At 40.5% G+C, this 19,101-nt stretch overlaps 3 protein-coding genes across 3 annotated transcripts; all 3 read left to right on the plus strand.

Moving 5' to 3' along the window:
• The first annotated feature begins 790 nt into the window (after positions 1 to 790).
• LOC120802818 (odorant receptor 131-2-like) lies at positions 791 to 1,660 on the plus strand. Its single transcript, XM_040150987.1, has one exon. It carries the CDS (start codon positions 791 to 793, stop codon positions 1,658 to 1,660), a length of 870 nt encoding a protein of 289 aa, XP_040006921.1.
• A 6,852-nt stretch (positions 1,661 to 8,512) lies between these two features.
• On the plus strand, positions 8,513 to 12,507 carry LOC120802821 (odorant receptor 131-2-like). The gene is made up of 2 exons (XM_040150989.1): positions 8,513 to 8,538; positions 11,631 to 12,507. Exon 2 carries the CDS (start codon positions 11,677 to 11,679, stop codon positions 12,505 to 12,507), a length of 831 nt encoding a protein of 276 aa, XP_040006923.1. The 5' UTR covers positions 8,513 to 8,538; positions 11,631 to 11,676.
• Positions 12,508 to 15,796: 3,289 nt separating this feature from the next.
• Positions 15,797 to 16,763, plus strand: LOC120802513 (odorant receptor 131-2-like). The gene is made up of 2 exons (XM_040150421.1): positions 15,797 to 16,484; positions 16,648 to 16,763. The coding sequence occupies exons 1-2, from the start codon at positions 15,797 to 15,799 to the stop codon at positions 16,653 to 16,655; spliced, it is 696 nt and encodes a 231-aa protein (XP_040006355.1). The 3' UTR covers positions 16,656 to 16,763.
• Positions 16,764 to 19,101: the final 2,338 nt, after the last annotated feature.

Below are 19,101 nucleotides of genomic sequence, written 5' to 3' on the forward strand. Positions count from 1 at the left end.
CTTAGTTTTCCAAAATTTAAACAAATACTATATAGGATAAAACAGGGCTCAGATCTTTGCCTATAGCTAACTTAGTGAATCTGTCTAACATTATACTTCCTCTTTAACATTTACTGTAACATCTTCCAAAAGACTTTGTAGGGAAAAAACAATTTAAGTATATATATATATCTATTGGGTGATTGGGCTTCTTCTTGTCAGTCAACCCTGAAAAACTGCTTAGAGTTGATATTGAATTATGATGTCATTAATATAGTACTTACTGTATTTCATGTAAAATCAAAACTTGGATGCCTGAGCTTGAGTAAATTAACTGAAAGCCAAAAAAATAAACAAAGTTAGGAATGGAAGCATTAAAATCTGTGAAAAAATAAGTGTTAAGGAGACGGTGGTAGAGCAATTACATCAGTCATTTCTAATCAGAGGACCAGAAATGCTCTCCTGTGAGGCAGACCTGAGGACAGAGCATATATACCATACGCTTCAGTGGAGAACAGCACCAGACGAGCTCTGCGCTTGTGGAAACAAACATGGTCTGTAACCTCTAGACTTGATTATTCGGGGTTCTGCAATTAACTTACTGTTTTTGGTGATGGATGTTTTTTTTTTTAACTTCTTTAGCATGATGAACATGTGTTATGCAGCTAAATAGTACAACTACAGCAAGCCAAAGGAGCCTTCTTTCTTCACTCATCATTCTGTAATGTCTTTGCTGCAGCCTCAGGCCAACGTCACTGCTGATATGAATTATCAGGCTTCACAGGAGGTCCTGTTGTTTGGTGTGTTATCCATGGGGTCCAGCTGCTCCTTCCTCTACATTAACAGTGTTTTGCTATTTACCCTGAGGAGTAAGCAGGTGTTCCGTGAGACATCCCGTTACATCCTGCTGTACAACCTGCTCTTTGTGGATACTGCTCACCTTGTATCAAACCTTCTGCCTTACTTACTGGCGTCTTTACGGATAAAAATGACATATTACGCATGTGGTGCCCTTCTTCTGTTCTCCGTTTTCACAGGCACAATCTCCCCTCTCACCCTGGGCGTGATGTCACTTGAGAGATATGTGGCTGTATGCTATCCACTGAGGCATGCAACCATCTTCACTATGAGAAGCACAGGCATGGCGATTGCTCTGGTGTGGGGCTTCAGTTTTATTCAGATCCTCATTCGATTAATCATGCTGTTATATTTTTTCGCAATCTACCTAAATCTGCATATGAATGACTTTTGCTCTAAAGAAGCCATTTTTTTTGCACCGATTTTTAATGTTTTTGAAAAAGTGTATTCCACAACTGTCTTTCTGTCAGTGGTTGTAGTAGTCATTGCCTCCTACATTGGTGTAGCCCTCGTAGCCAGGTCTGTCTCAACAGACAAAGTCTTAGCCAGAAAGGCTCTTCAAACGCTTCTGCTTCACCTGGTCCAGCTAAGCCTGATTCTCACCTCCACCTTGTTCTCCACCATCATTGTAGCCATTGCTAGAACAGTGGGGAGATTAGCCCTCATGAGGGTTTACAATGTATGCTTTGTATGCTTGAGTATCCTTCCAAGGTGCCTGAGTGCTCTCATCTATGGACTAAGAGATCAATCCATCAGACCGGTCCTCTTGCAAAATCTGTGCTGTTGGTGGAGATGCTCAGTTGTCCTCAACAAGAGCCAGTGACACTTTCAAGTGAATGATTTTTTATGCACACGACAGCTTTCTAAGTTGCGTGGTCAAAATAATTGACAAAACATTTGTTTTCTGAACACAGCGACCCATACTCAAGGATGTCGCTACATATTCTAGATGACAAGTGTCTTAATTTGTGTTTATGTATGATTTAAAGAAGTTAAAATTGGAAGACCGGAAGTTAAGATTTAATTAAATATACATTTAATAAACGTCTCTTAACTATTAATAAAATAAATCACTGACTATGTGTATGTGCTGCATAATGTCACAGTACATTACTGATTTCATTCGTGATCTGTCTTCAGACAGTTATGATCATGACAAGCAAACTATTCTGTCTAGATGAAAAGGGACATATTGCTTCGGAAATATGAAATTTTTATTAAGAAGTATGTACAAAATACTATTTTTAAATTGAATAACATATTAACAATGCATGCAGTGATGTAGAAATTAGTCAGAGTTATTTTAAATGAACAGTCCTACACACAGGGCAATGTTTGCGTTTGGTAACTCATGACATAAAAAACATAGAATAAGCAAATGAAATTACATACAAAGTTCCAGCTGTGTATAAATGTTTACAATAATGCAACATTCATAACAATGGCGCAGTATATTCATTCATCATTATCATATTAAGTCAGTGAGTCAGTTTTTGATGTGCTATATTTCATACTTTCTTGTTCCAAAAAGGACATTGTGATGTTACATTTTCTGAGGCACAGACACATTAGTTGACTTGATTTTGATCATGTTCACTTTGCGTATTGAAGAAATGTACTATACATATTGTCTAACTGACATCTGAAACCTTATGGGACAATTATGGGAAAAGTAATCTTCTTTATAATGGTCTTTTTATTGTTTCTGCAGTAAATAGTAATGTATCTCCATTTAGTACACTGATATTGAAATTTAAAAAGTTGTGTGATGCACAATAAAGCTTTAAACCAAACTGCAAATTGCAGAGCAACTAATTTTAATTGATGAAAATTCAAATTAAACAGCTGTGGATGCAGCCAAGAATTTATGACCTCGCAGATTCTGTACAGACCATATGCACTAACTGCACATGTTTTAACATGTCCACCAATCCATAAGGCCAGTCCGGTTTTTTTCAACACAGTTTCTCATTGTACAGCCAGAAGTATATCTCTACTACGTCATTTCTACTGAGGATTCAGCCAGGAGAGTTTTTTTTTTTTTTAAGACTATCACCTAACATTGTCTATGATGAGAATCAAAATGGATGCAAGAATATTTGAGCAAGCAGAGGATAAGTGGAATGTAAAGTAGGTTACACAGTAAATGAGCACAAGAGGAAATTATGTGGCTTGTAGTTGCCTTTTTTTATAATTTTCAGAGGTTTAATGAGTTAATTAGGACATAAAGTACAGTGTTGCACGTATTTGGTTATAACCCAAACAATTCATATTTTGACCTGATGATAGCGCAGGATTAAATGTGAAGGGAATCACAAGTTATTACAATTCATCCTGAGGGAAACAGGGATGTCTGAACCAAATTTCATAGTAATCCATCCAATAGCTGTTGAGTTCTTTCACTCAAAACCACAAATGCCAACCTCATGGTGCCACTCGAGGAAAAGTCAGCGTATTAGCAAAGTCATCGGGAAAAGTGTGGGAACCATGAATGAAAACTTTTGTCATGGCCACATGGTTGTCATTGTCCTTTCGACTGGTTGCATAGCCAAGAAAGGAGGTCTTATGTAAGATGAGCCTGTGAGACGCAGTTGCAGAGAGGAGGAAGGAAACAAAAATGAAAGAAAGTTGGCGTGCTGTGGTATGGTAAGAAACGTTTTGTGTTGAAACAGTGATTAATTAGTAACAACCCTCAGCCCTTAATTATTTTGGTTAACTTTTTGTCTGCCTTTACACATGGACCTACGTCAAAGAAACTGAAACCCTTGCGAGGTGTGAAACAATGCAGGGCCAGGCTCCCGTCGCCCAGTCAATAGAAGAGACAACATGGGAAAAATATCAAACTCATTGGGTTTCCGGTAAGACATGCATCCTTTCGTAGGCACTGGCAACCCAGGCACTCAGTACTTGTTTTGGCCTGTTTGTAGCTGATAGAGCCTCAAGGATTAGTCGTACTTGATTCCTCTAGACATTACAACAATTCATTTGTCCAATACTACCTTTGCTGTGGGTTCTTTATGGCTCTGTCTGTATGTGTGGGGTTGTTGTCAAGCAGCAGACTTAATTCAGGACCGATCAGAATCCTCCTTGATTGTACGGCGTGATGGATAGGAATCTAAGCATCGAAAAAGCTTTAAACTTTTGCTCAGTAGTACATCCATTTCAATAGGAAGTCGCTGGTGGAGAACCAGAGGAATGATCCAACCTTGGAGTACTTGTCAAAAGTTGCAACTTCTGCTAAACAGGCACAGGAAAATCTTATGGGTTACTTATCATGAAATGAAGTTCTAGTATGTATGTAGGGACCTGAGGCCTCATTTATAACCGTTGCTGACACACAAAACAGGGCATGAAAGAGGTGTAGGCCACTTCCCACACAAAGGTTTGGATCTATAAAACCAAACTTGGTGGGAGAATGTGCACACCTGTATGGATACTCTGACCCATGCGCACAAACATTTGGAGACAGGGGAAATGGGCGTTGCAGATGGTAAAGAGGTGAACTGTGAGACTGAGTGTGAATTGTGAGAGGCATCATCATTTGTATATAATGATGTCTCTCACATATTTCATCTCACTTCATATCACACGTTACTTATAGATCCACTTTACCATAAACATTCCAACCAGCAGTGTTGCTTGTGCTAGTGCTAGCCATAACTATCCCGAAACACACCTTTCAGTCTTAAGAGGATATAAGCCAATTCAAATCTCAAATCAAATCCTGCGTATTATTTCATCGGCGCTGTCTCACCATTGCATTCCCCATCCCCGGAGCACAGAGGAGAGGGCCAAACTGTATGCCGCTGACACTCGAGGTCAGTTGTGGAGCACACCGCAGCTGTTGAAATGCTCGGATGATACCAGGATGTGGCAGGGGGCAGGATTCAGTTTGGCTTCTGTCTTTCTCCGATATTAAGTGTGAATATGGAGTCCTTTCCAACTCAATTGCGTTAACTAGGCCAACTGATTAGATTATCATCATTATAGAAATCCAAGATAAAATCAAATAGCATTAAACTATTGCAGAACAGAGCATCAATAGGTTTAAATAATATCTTCACCAAGTAAGATTTTAGTTTTCATATAGTTTCTGTGTGTAAATTCGCTGCAGTGAACACAGCTGTGCTCTCAGGTGCAAAGAGTGCACTGGAGGCACGAAGGTGGCTGCCACACACTCGCTTCCTTCTGCAGCCACCTCACCTGACAAAACATACACTGATAATCAACTGTGACAATGAGAGAAACACCTATATGTTTGATTTTGGAGTTAAATACACTAGTTTATTGTGTTTTTTAATTATTTAGTGTGTGATTTAATCAGCTATTTACGTGTCTACAGCGTATAAATGCTTAAAAAATACCAAGAGGTGAGCTTCGTTGTCTCTGTGCCTCTACTGGTGGGTCCATAGTCTGACGGTGTGCAACAAAGCATTCAAAGCACCCACCTCCATGTCTGATCACTTTGTTTAATCTCAGAAATTTTATGCATTGTTGCATTATGAGATGCTGCAGCCATCAGCCCTCGAACTTTGTTTTGTTTGGTAACACTGCCTCCATTCTCCACAGGAACAATCTGTATAACAATATTCATAATATCATTATTTACGGTTAATTGTGGGAGTGTTATGGTTGGAGCATGAGGCTTTTGTGCGCACATACACTTTTAGTATGGAACCTACACACTTTTTTATAAACAATGCCCCTTCTCTGTGACTCCGTCTAGCGACTTGCAGTATGAAAGACCTGCTGTCTGGAGCTTCCTTCTCAGAGCAAGCCACTTGTTACTGGAGGGAATGGATGGTGGGGGTCACACTGTGACTTAGGGACCACTGGACTTATCTCATTGGGATTTCCTTGCATGACTGGACTGTCAGAGCATTTGGTGAGGGTTTTTGGGGCACAGGGAGACAACACCAATCACAGACCATTCAGTACCTCAAGATCTCTGTTTGTACCTCCTAAACACTGGACCCTGACTGAGAGGAAGACTGGAGTCCTGCCCTCACCGAGCACTTTATTAGAAAAAACCATACTAATACTGGGTAGGCCCTCCCTTTGCTCTCAGAACAGCCTCAGTTCTTCGTGGCCTGGATTCCAGAAGATGTTGGAAACATTCCTTTGAGATTCTGGTCCATGTTGACATGATTCCATCTCATCATTTCTGCTGATATGTCAGCTGCACATTCATGCTGCTAGTCTTGCGTTCTACCACATCCCACAGGTGTACTATTGGATTTAGATCTGGTGACTGGGGAGGCCAATGAAGTGAGCAACTTTAGTCGATGGATAAATACCCTCTGTTCCTCTCCCATGGCATCCATACGTACCAATAACACTTTTTCTTCTTTCCCCTGCACAGAGGCACTAGTAAGGGCTGCCCTCTCTCCCCTCTCCTGTTTGTGATAGCCACTGAACTTCTGGCCTCTCCTCACGTGAATCAGAATATCAAGGGGATATCACGAAGTGGCAACAAACAGAAGGTGGCGCAATATGAAGATGATCTCTCGGTTTTTCTATCCAAGGCCGATTCCTCTATTCCACATACTGTATGCTCTCAACCCTAGAACAGTTTGGGATGATATAGGACTGCTCCCCGACAACAAGGCAGCTCTTCAAGCATCTTTTATACTGGGCAAACACAGCTGACTCATCTGCAAAGTGGGTTCAAATCGAGGCTACCTCCTGTTATCCAGCCACTTTAATATTTCTCCTATGTTCCTCTCTTACCCTACTTTGGGGCAGGATAGGCAACAACCGGTTGGTAAGCAGCTGGTTGACGCTTAAAATTTGGGCTCAGTTCTGCCATATACGCTGTCTTAAAAACGTGTCCTTACTTTACCAGTTACATCTAAATATTGCATTCTTCTCCTCCATGGTTGATGGTGCTTTGGCCTCTGCTCTCTCTCAACTTTATGCTGAGAAACACTTCACCTCCTTCACTCATCTGAAGAATAAAAAGAAATATTGCTCAGCTGAAGAATAAATATCATCTCCCAACAAAACATCACTTGAGATACCTTCAAGTCAGACATTCAATACAATCCTGTATTCCCAACTGTCCTCTCAAACCTCCCACTCCCAATAATAGATGATGTCCTTAATTGGGCCGAGATCTCAAGAGGTGTGATATCAAAGATTTATGGAAGCCTCTTTGAGATCCAAATTCCATCGCTGACTCAATTGAAAGGTGCCTGGAGTGCAGACTTAGGTTAAGAGTTAGATGATCACACATGGGGTAGAGCCCTGTACAGGATTTTTTCATCTACCTTCAATGCCAGACACCATTTGATACAGGTCAAAATTGTGCATCGGGTGCATTGGTCTAAGTGCCAAAATAAACCGCTTCGCAACCGGTGTCCATCCCTCCTGCACTAGATGAAAAACTGCTCTGGCCTCCTTATACCATCAGTTCTGGGCTTGTCCCAAATTGGCAATATTTTGGGACAGGATATTCAAATGTCTTTTGAATATTTACATTTGCTCATTTGGCAGATAATTTTAGCCAAAGTAATTTACAAGGTACGCAACTTAGGGATCGGTGTCTTGATCCAGGAAAATTCAGTATGCGGATAGGAGGAGCCGGAGATTGAACCACCAACCCTGGAATCAGTGGACAACCCATTCTACCACCTGAGGCGCCGCCACCACATATGCCATATATATGGTAAATGGCATTGCTATTTCACTTTCTCCTCGCATGGCTTGCTGGATGTTTTGCCAATTTGCCAAGTCTCACCTCATGGGTGTCCAGAGAAGGGCAGTGGCCATGGCTACACTCCTTGCTAGAAGAGTTATTCTTGGAAGTCATCTCCCACTCCACCATTTAGACACTGGGTTAGGCATCTGCCAATGTCTTTTCTCACCTATGGGTAAATGTGACCCAAGTTCTTTGCTGAGAACTAGGATCCTAACAAGAGTTACATTGGGAGGATAAATTTCAAAATTTCCAACCAAAAAGATTGAAAGATCGAAAATGAGGAGGCATGTGAATGAGGTTTAGCTTTATTTATTTATTTATTTAATTATATTTTTATGTACAAGTGTGTGTGAGCAGGGTGCATGCATGTCTTTATATGTATGTGTATGTATATCTGTAAGCATATAGATATATATACAGCCATGTATACATACAGTATTTTTCTACTGTGACCTGCCATCTGGCGATGCTCACATTATCCTCCTCCCTTATTCTCCTGAGATGCTACTGGAAACAGGTACTCATGTAATTGACAGACTTGTTAATTACCTATGGACCTGAGATGTTGCTTTGTTGTTTATGTTGTTGTTTATGTGTCGAAAAAAATAATGCAAACAATTTTCAAAAAAAAAGTTTTTACACATGATCTGATCTGCCGACGTGTGATGGTGTCATGTAAACTTTATGTGAGGACAGAGCTCATAAACAATATGGGAGGGTTGGGAAACCTTGCAGAACAGTTCTGCCTAGATGGTAACAAGTACAGCATCTAGCCTGCTGTTAGATGGTGCTTTTTTCCTGTGTAGAAAAAAGAAAATTTATGTTAGAGTTAAGGAATACAGACTGGACAGGATTCCTTCTGGTTTTGTGCTCCAATTACATTAACAAGACATTTTGGATGTCTTAAGTGTTGCTTTAAAATTTTGATATGCAAATCAATCTCAGGCGAACATCACTGCTGGACCTAAGTATCAGGGGTTACTAGGATTAGTGTTGTTTACATTCTGTCTACAGTGCCATTTCAGGCAAATTCCCAAATAATATAAGGGGACAACGGGGCAGCAGTCCTTGGTGCCATGTGCAAACCATACCAGAACACTGGACACTAATAATAATGCTGAATCCACAAACTTCACCTGCAGGATGATTATTGTACAGCACATTTCAACAATATGGCAATTCAAAGTGCTTTGGATATGACATAAATGCATTAAGACAGGTTATAAAAGAACCAGGAGAAAATATAAAAAGACACATAACTCTAATTCAAGAAGAGTGAAACAAATAGAAGCTAAAAATGAGCTAAAATAAGCTAAAAAGGCATAAGATTAGAATGGAAAGTAAAAATTACAGTGCAGTATGAAATACGAATAAATAGTCCTGAATTTAATTTAATAAGAAAAGTCTTAGGAAAAGTCTTAAGCCTTGACTAAAAACAACTGAGAGCTGGAGCAAACTTCTGTTTGCTGGAAGTTTGTTCACATATGTGGAACGTAAAAACTGATCGCTGCTTCTCCAGGTTTAGTTTTGACTCTGGGGACAGTAAACATACCTGTCCCAGACCTTTTGAGAGGTCTGGATGGTTCAGAATGTAGCAGCAAATCAAAATGTATATTGGCCCTAAACCATTCAGCGCATTATAAATGAACAGTAGAATTTTAAAATAAATTATTTTACCACGCTGGAAGGCAGTGCTCCTTTGCTATAATGGGACAAAGCAGGTCATCAATGTAAAATGTAAGGAAGGCTTGCAGAGTTGGGGGGATACCTGGTTAGGCCTGCAAACAATGCCACACAGGGAAAATGTACTAACACCACTGTATTTATTCATGTCATCGGAAAATTTAAAGAGGAAGGTGCACCTCATAAAGACTCTTTCTGGGCCAGAATGATTGAACAGACAAGATGATCGTGAATAAGAAATCTTGGGGAACCTTGAGCAGAAAGTGGTCTATGCTCTTCAGCAGTATCATCCAAGAGATCCTGCCATGTATTGTATTGCTCGGTATTGACCTTCTGGTTCCAGGAGGAATGATGGTGACCTCATAAAATGGTCACTTTTACGACTCAGTGTCTTCTGGGGATGCAACAATGGGGTCCGAAAGCCAGATTGGTGGGTTCTTTTGTCAAGGGTGTTGTCATGTAGTAGTTGTTGCCTAAGGAACCAACCTCAGCCCTGACCAGATATGCAAACTGTTGGACCTCTGTCTTTCACCAAATGAAATACCTGGGACTCCTCACCAGTCTGTCAAAACTAAAGAAGCCTCTTGGATGAGAGGTGAATCGTCTTCAGGATCTACAACCAAGTCCAATTGCCCTCGATTCAACCCTTATTGGATAACCATGACCTGGATGACTGAGAATCTTTACAAACAATAACAATGCTTCAGTTGAAGGATCGATCAAAAGCTACTGTTCAGGGCTTGTTCAAAGTGCTACTAGAAAAATTTAAACAAGACAATGATTCTTCCTATTGAGGGTTAACCACATTGTACAGAATGAACCAATCCTTCACCATGGGATGATGTCTATTACTGGTTACTTCCTGCAAAGTTCCGAAGAATTTCTCCAATTTAGCCTTTAGAGTTTAGCTCTGACCGACCGGGTCTCTAAAGAGGTGTATCTTTGTGTCCAGAAAAGTGAGCATGACAGTCTCGGTGGAGGCTTGAAAGTTTGCTTGCAGTAAAGGAAACAGAAGAAAGTCATTCACTTTGATGTGGACTGTTGTTGCAGTAGGCTTGCCTTCTAGGTGTCCAGTTACACTCCAGAACTGTGTAAACTTGCCAGAGCTTTTCTTCATACTTGAACAACTGTGATGTACTTGGTCATAGTGGAAGAAAATAGCACATCTTCATACCCTATCATTATTTCAAAAGGCATTCAGGCAAATACTGCTGCCTTCACATGGGAATCTTATTAACTGCAACATAACTGAACAGCAAAACTTTAGGTAGTACAAAAATGGAGACGGGGATGGATCTGGACCTTCTGTCCATTAAACCTCCTCTTAGCTGTGACTTCTGCCAACAATGTAAAAATGGATGGGTTTTGCTTGTTTGTTTGGGTTTTTTTTAGCAAACCCCTTATATCTGTCCATCACAGAGGACAGGGAGCAATGGAACTGCTTACAATGGCCCTTCCAACCAAAAAAAAAATCAGGTATTCATTCACCATGTAGGTTAGCCCTCTACAGGCCTTCTTGCCACTGCAGAGAAGACATGTAGCTACGTGTTTCCTGTCCTGTAAAAGCTCTGGCTTGCAACATAAGCCAAATGACCAGACTTGCAATATCTGGGCAGCTGTTTATCTGCAACTGGTTGTGCTCCCATATATCAACCCAAATGCTGGCTAATTGTCTGTGTAACACCATCCAGAAGGCATACAAGGAGATGGGCTGCCTGAGGCTAATTTTGTATTATCTCTAGAATAATTATGCGATTGCATCTGACATGTCCATCTGTGCTGAACAAGACGATAAATCTGTATGCAATTGCAGTTTGACAACTTTTCAGAACACTACTGAATTTGGAATCTGGTTCCTGTAGTTTTATTGGACAATATAGACATTCAGGACAGACTGGATGTCCACGCAGCTAAGAGAGGAAATCTTTCTCTAAATTGACATGCTTGTACTAGGCATGACAGCTAAGTTTAATACAAGCAAAACAACAAATGCAAATAATGCCACAACATGACCAGGGTATTGGGAAATAACGGAAGGGAGATTACCTATTCATAAGATGCTAACCACGTGGAGATGTGATGGTGTCACAGGAAATGTGAAGACCTGAAGACCAGCTCTGCTCACATGGAAATGAGCAAAGCCTCTAACATGCTGTCAGCACAGGGAAAATGTATTTACATGATTTTAGATTGTTGCATGTAATTTCAACAGGCATCTCTGCTGATGCTGGATCTTCAATGTTGTAGGAATACAAGCTGGAAGAAATGTATTGTATGTTAGTGCGCCAATGACATGAAGACTTTAATTTCTTGATTGCTTCTCAAAAATGTTTTATTCAAATGAGTCCCAGACCAACATCAACGCAGAACAGCAGTATCCAGGGTTACTGGAAAGAGTGTTCTTTTCCACTGTGTCTACGGTGCCATGCTGTGTGTTTCTCTTCATTAATGGGACCATGTTATTCACATTGAGGAGTAAACGGGTGTTTTGTGAGACCTCCCGTTACGTTCTTCTGTATAACCTACTGTTTGCAGACACTGTACAAATGACACAGACTCAGTTACTGTACCTACTGGCTGCTTGTAGAATAAGGATGACGTATCCTGTGTGTGGTGTTTTTGCCCTTTTTGCCAGTCTCACAACTGTGATCTCTCCTCTCACACTGGTGGTGATGTCTCTGGAGAGATACGTAGCTGTGTGTTACCCGCTGAGGCACGCTACCATCATGACCATCAGAAACACAGGGGTGGCTATCGTTGTAGTTTGGGCCTTCAGTTTACTAAATGTCCTCACTCGAGTTTTCTTGCTTTTAGAATATCCATTTGAAGACCTGGAGAGCCTGCAGATGACAGACATTTGCTCTGTCATGGCTATGTTGATTAGGCCCTCATCCGATCATTACGACAAAGCCTTTACTGGTTTTCTGTTTGTTTCCTCTAGTTTGTCGATCATTTCCTCCTATACTGGTGTGATGGTAGCAGCCAGATCAGCCTCTACAGACAAAGCTTCAGCTCGTAAGGCTCTTAACACACTGCTGCTGCATCTGGTGCAGCTGGGCCTCAGTCTCACCGCAACCATTTACAACCCAATCCTTAAAGTTCTCTTGAAAATTCTAAAAAGGATCATATTTGTGCGTGTCCACATTGTGTTTTATGTATGTATTTTCATCTTCTCCAGATGTCTGAGTTCTCTCATCTATGGGCTCAGAGATCAGACCATCAGACCCGTCCTTTTGTACCATCTATGCTGCCGACTGAAACTCTCAGTCCTAAAAACCACAAATTAATAAAACTATAAGAAGGGCTGATTTGAAGCTACACAAAATCATAAGAAATTTCAAAATAAGATTGCAAAGAAATGTAGGACTTTTGAAAGATTATCAAGTATGTTTTGGAAACTAATATTACAAAATTAATACATCAAGGTAATACATAAGAAAAGCTGGCAATTTGAGAGTAAAAACACACAATGAGAGGAGGAAGAAGAAGCAAATAGTCCCCTGAGTAATTCAAAAACAAAAAGAAATGAGGCACTAAGTATGTAAAAGTATCTTTGAGGTCGACAAAACACAATGCCTACATTGGCTTGGTTTAGCAGTTCTCCAAAATATTCCCCTAGTGTCTATGGTGTCGTGGTACTATGTGCAATTATGAACTATCTTATGCTTTGTTATGGACAATCCATGACTAACACAACAGTCCAGTAATGAAGCACCACATGGGTCCTGATCTGGTGGGCCCGTCTTCCCAGTCACATCCACCAGTTTTCAACATATATGAGAATAACAGTTTCAGTAACCAGATGTTAGCATGCCAAGGCCTCTTACCGGCTCCACAACCCAGCTGCCAGCACATTAGACCCTACACCCCTCCTTGAGGGTGGTGAGGATGGACGGGTTGACAGAACACAGGACTTTGACAGGAGACTAAATGTCCTCACTCGAGTTTTTTTCATCATCTTCCCCAGAAGTCTGAGTTCTCGCATCTATGGGCTCAGAGATCAGACCATCAGACCCGTCCTCTTGTACCATATGTGCTGCCGACTGAAACTCTCAGTCGTCCCAGCCAAGGCTGAGGAGTGAAGCTTTGTCAAGTTTTTGCGGTGGCCTCCATGAGTCAACATATCTGACTTCAGCAATTGTTTGAAATTCATTGAAAGAATAAATATTATAATTGTGACAACCAAGAACAAGATGCCAATTTCATTAAATTGCTTTCATTCCACTTCATCCTGAAATGTTGGCAGCATTTCAGTTGTAACTTCTAACATCTATCGTTGTGGGGCAAATGCAGTTGGGTGGGGCACTTTATTGGATAGCTAACAGTAGAGAGAGATGATAGAACTGAAGAGTAAGACTCAGAGAAAGAGGTGGAACAAAGGGTCCTGGACGGATGCAAACTGATGAAGTTGTGGTTCATGGTAAGTGTCTTAACACCTAGGCCATCAGGGCACTGGTGATAAGAGCCTGGTGAACACAGGCAGCCCCCTTCACTGGTACATCAGCAGAACCAACCTTTATCTAACCTCACCTAGTGTCCTGACCTCCCCACACATTAGTCTGTGCTGGTTTGTGTCACATATATTATTTTATTCTTTTTTGTTCTGCTGTGTAACTGCCAGTTAATTATTCTCATTGTCATAGTAACAGAGACTGCATCCACAATCAGCCCGTATTTGCTACCAAGTTACCTAAGTTACTGTTTAAAGGAATGGTTCAACATTTTCGGAAATAGGCTTCTTTGACTTCTTTCCAAGAATGAGATGAAAGGATTGATATCGATCAAATGTGTGTCCACTGTATTGCCTTAGCTTGGAGATGGGGTCAGGACCTGGTTAACCGAGCTTAGCATAAAGAATGGAAGCAGAGGGAAAAAACAGCTAGCCTTACTCTGTTGAAAGTGGACAAATACACCTACCAACACCTCTAAAGCTGGGTGAACACTAGGACTACAAAACTGAGGATTATTTTCATGATGAATTAATTTTCCGATTATTTTCTCAATTAATCAGTGTGTCTTGAAAAATTTCCGAAAATAGTGGAAAATGTTATAAATTCCTAGAGCCTAAGTGTCTTCAAACATCATGTTTTGTCTGACCAAAAACCCAAAGGTTCTCACATCTGAGAAGCTGCAAGCGTAAAATGTTTGGCATTTTTGCTTAAGAAAACAACCCTTAATTACCAGTCTACCTTCTGTAACCACTTTATTAGGTACACCTGTAAAATTTAATGTAATCCGATATTGAAAGGATGAATATATTTCACAATTTTCAATCTGGATTTTGAAGAAACTAAAAAACAGGAACTCTGGAAATCTTACTATCTAATTTTATTGGACTTAAGTGCAGCCTTTGATATGACTGATTATTCCATTTTAATGGACAGAGGGATGGACTGGGTTTGGCTAGGTGGAACTGCTTTAAATTGGCTTTCATCTTAAGTGTCACACAGAGTTTTCAAAGTTGCTACCAATAACTCTCTTGTCATGCGTTTGTATGTGATACCCCTTGTCCATGTTATTTGTCACTTTAACGCTGTGTCCTACCATTGTTAAGCTGATGACACCCAGTTCTATGTTTCATTTAGTCCTGAATATAGTAAACAATATTGCTACCATCAAAGACTGGATGGCCTCTTACTCTCCGCAACTGAATACTGATTTGACTGCAGTTCTGATAATTGGCTGTGATCACATGGAGCACTAACAACTAATTCTAAAACATTCAACAAGAATTTTAATTCTTCTTAATCAAGGCCTTACCTTCAATCAGAACATTAAAAGTGTTAAGGCTTGTTCTTTGGAAAATCAATAAAATGACAAAAATTAAACCAATGCGAGGTTTACTTAATGTCTCACCGACACCTGAAACACCAAATCTGCACCAACCCAGCCCCCTGTGACATTTTAACTCAGGGATGTTTTCGATCTGAACACCCACTTCGTCTTGTTTGACTGTGTGCCAGCGTTATGTGTAAAAGAAACTGGTGAATGTAGCTACATCGACAGAGGCTCATCAGTTTTAATGGCCAACACAGACATCCAGGACACACTGGGCAGTCACTACAGATAGTCCTTCAATGTGATGTAGTTTATTACTGAAGAAAACCAAAATAACAACCAATATAAATAACAACCAAATACCACCCAAACTTGAGTGAGTTGGATATGTGCTTTTTGATTATCCACTTTGGAGGACAATATGACATGGACCAGCATGTTTGGTAATGGAAGAGAGATTACGTCAGCCCTTACTGATTTGGTAACCATGTTGACACGTGATGTGTCATGTGAACAGGTTGGGAGGACAGAGCTCATAATTTGCAAACAGGGACAAGCAAACCCTGCAGACCAGCTCTGCCCACATACATACAAGGACAGACTCTAACCTGCTATCTACACAGGGAAAATGTATGTGGATGAACTTGGGTTTTTCTTATGAAGCCTCAGGCATCTGTGTTGAAGAGACGTTGGATCTAAACTGTTCTAGGAGGAAAAACTGAAGAAGATTCACTTTGATTTTTTGTTCCAGTGACATCAGCAGCCTAATATTTTACATGTCTTAAATGCTTCTCTGCAATGTCGTATGCAGCTCAGTTTCACAATAACGTCACTGCTGAACAGCAGTATCAGGGTTTACTGGAAAGAGTGATTCTTTCCACTGTGTCTACGGTGCCATGCTGTGTGTTTCTTTTCATTAATGTGACCCTGTTATTCACCTTGAGGAGTAAACCGGTGTTTTGTGAGACCTCCCGTTATGTTTTTCTGTATAACCTACTGTTTGCAGATACTGCACAGCTGGTACAAAGTCAGGTATTGTACCTACTGGCTGTTTGTAGAATAAGGATGACGTATCCTGTGTGTGGTGTTCTTGCCCTGTTTGCCAGTCTCACAACTGTGATCTCTCCTCTCACACTGGTGGTGATGTCTCTGGAGAGATACGTAGCTGTGTGTTACCCGCTGAGGCACGCTACCATCATGACCATCAGAAACACAGGGGTGGCTATCGTTGTGGTTTGGGCCTTCAGTTTACTAAATGTCCTCACTCGAGTTTTCTTGCTTTTAGAATATCCATTTGAAGACCTGGAGAGCCTGCAGATGACAGACATTTGCTCTGTCATGGCTATGTTGATTGGGCCCTCATCCGATCATTACGACAAAGCCTTTACTGGTTTTCTGTTTGTTTCCTCTAGTTTGTCGATCATTTCCTCCTATACTGGTGTGATGGTAGCAGCCAGATCAGCCTCTACAGACAAAGCTTCAGCTCGTAAGGCTCTTAACACACTGCTGCTGCATCTGGGGCAGCTGGGCCTCAGTCTCTCCTCAACCATTTACAACCCAATCCTTAAAGTTCTCTCGAAAATTGTAACGAGGATAGTATTTGTGCGCATCAGTAATTTTTTGTATGTGTGTACCATCATCTTCCCCAGATGTCTGAGTTCTCTCATCTATGGGCTCAGAGATCAGACCATCAGACCCGTCCTCTTGTACCATCTGTGCTGCCGACTGAAACTCTCAGTCGTCCCAGCCAAGGCTGAGGAGTGAAGCTTTGTCAAGTTTTTGCGGTGGCCTCCATGAGTCAACATATCTGACTTCAGCAATTGAGCAGGAAACAAATAGAAATTACGGCTTTATAATGTTGAGAACAACATTGCTCATTTAATTCAACAACATATTTCAGTATTGTTTGAAATTCATTGAAAGAATAAATATTATAATTGTGACAACCAAGAACAAGATGCCAATTTCATTAAATTGCTTTCATTCCACTTCATCCTGAAATGTTGGCAGCATTTCAGTTGTAACTTCTAACATCTATTGTTGTGGGGCAAATGCAGTTGGGTGGGGCACTTTATTGGATAGCTAACAGTAGAGAGAGATGATAGAACTGAAGAGTAAGACTCAGAGAAAGAGGTGGAACAAAGGGTCCTGGACGGATGCAAACTGATGAAGTTGTGGTTCATGGTAAGTGTCTTAACACCTAGGCCATCAGGGCACTGGTGATAAGAGCCTGGTGAACACAGGCAGCCCCCTTCACTGGTACATCAGCCTTTGACACCATTTCCCGCATCCAGAACCAACCTTTATCTAACCTCACCTAGTGTCCTGACCTCCCCACACATTAGTCTGTGCTGGTTTGTGTCACATATATTATTTTATTCTTTTTTGTTCTGCTGTGTAAATGCCTGTTAATTATTCTCATTGTCATAGTAACAGAGACTGCATCCACAATCAGCCCGTATTTGCTACCAAGTTACCTAAGTTACTGTTTAAAGGAATGGTTCAACATTTTAGGAAATAGGCTTCTTTGACTTCTTTCCAAGAATGAGATGAAAGGATTGATATCGATCAAATGTGTGTCCACTGTATTGCCTTAGCTTGGAGATGGGGTCAGGACCTGGTTAACCGAGCTTAGCATAAAGAATGGAAGCAGAGGGAAAAACAGCTAGCCTTACTCTGTTGAAAGTGGACAAATACACCTACCAACACCTCTAAAGCTGGGTGAACACTAGGACTACAAAACTGAGGATTATTTTCATGATGAATTAATTTTCCGATTATTTTCTCAATTAATCAGTGTGTCTTGAAAAATGTCAGAAAATAGTGGAAAATGTTATAAATTCCTAGAGCCTAAGTGTTTTCAAACATCATGTTTTGTCTGACCAAAAACCCAAAGGTTCTCACATCTGAGAAGCTGCAAGCATAAAATGTTTGGCATTTTTGCTTAAGAAAACAACCCTTAATTACCAGTCTACCTTCTTTAACCACTTTATTAGGTACACCTGTAAAATTTAATGTAATCCGATATTGAAAGGATGAATATATTTCACAATTTTCAATCTGGATTTTGAAGAAACTAAAAAACAGGAACTCTGGAAATCTTACTATCTAATTTTATTGGACTTAAGTGCAGCCTTTGATATGACTGATTATTCCATTTTAATGGACAGAGGGATGGACTGGGTTTGGCTAGGTGGAACTGCTTTAAATTGGCTTTCATCTTAAGTGTCACACAGAGTTTTCAAAGTTGCTACCAATAACTCTCTTGTCATGCGGGGTCCCACAAAGCTCCATTCGGTTTGTATGTGATACCCCTTGTCCATGTTATTTGTCACTTTAACGCTGTGTCCTACCATTGTTAAGCTGATGACACCCAGTTCTATGTTTCATTTAGTCCTGAATATAGTAAACAATATTGCTACCATCAAAGACTGGATGGCCTCTTACTCTCCGCAACTGAATACTGATTTGACTGCAGTTCTGATAATTGGCTGTGATCACATGGAGCACTAACAACTAATTCTAAAACATTCAACAAGAATTTTAATTCTTCTTAATCAAGGCCTTACCTTCAATCAGAACATTAAAAGTGTTAAGGCTTGTTCTTTGGAAAATCAATAAAATGACAAAAATTAAACCAATGCGAGGTTTACTTAATGTCTCACCGACACCTGAAACACCAAATCTGCACCAACCCAGCCCCCTGTGACATTTTAACTCAGGGATGTTTTCGATCTGAACACCCACTTCGTCTTGTTTGACTGTGTGCCAGCGTTATGTGAAAAAGAAACTGGTGAATGTAGCTACATTGACAGAGGCTCATCAGTTTTAATGGCCAACACAGACATCCAGGACACACTGGGCAGTCACTACATATAGTCCTTCAATGTGATGTAGTTTATTACTGAAGAAAACCAAAATAACAACCAATATAAATAACAACCAAATACCACCCAAACTTGAGTGAGTTGGATATGTGCTTTTTGATTATCCACTTTGGAGGACAATATGACATGGACCAGCATGTTTGGTAATGGAAGAGAGATTACGTCAGCCCTTACTGATTTGGTAACCATGTTGACACGTGATGTGTCATGTGAACA

This window comes from Xiphias gladius, chromosome 17, assembly GCF_016859285.1.
Source record: "Xiphias gladius isolate SHS-SW01 ecotype Sanya breed wild chromosome 17, ASM1685928v1, whole genome shotgun sequence".
Lineage (NCBI taxonomy): Eukaryota > Metazoa > Chordata > Actinopteri > Istiophoriformes > Xiphiidae > Xiphias > Xiphias gladius.

Coding starts and splice junctions, on each gene's coding strand:
- LOC120802818 (XM_040150987.1), top strand. CDS start 791: ATGGGGTCCAGCTGCTCCTTCCTCTACATTAACAGTGTTTTGCTATTT.
- LOC120802821 (XM_040150989.1), top strand. CDS start 11,677: ATGTTATTCACATTGAGGAGTAAACGGGTGTTTTGTGAGACCTCCCGT.
- LOC120802513 (XM_040150421.1), top strand. CDS start 15,797: ATGTCGTATGCAGCTCAGTTTCACAATAACGTCACTGCTGAACAGCAG.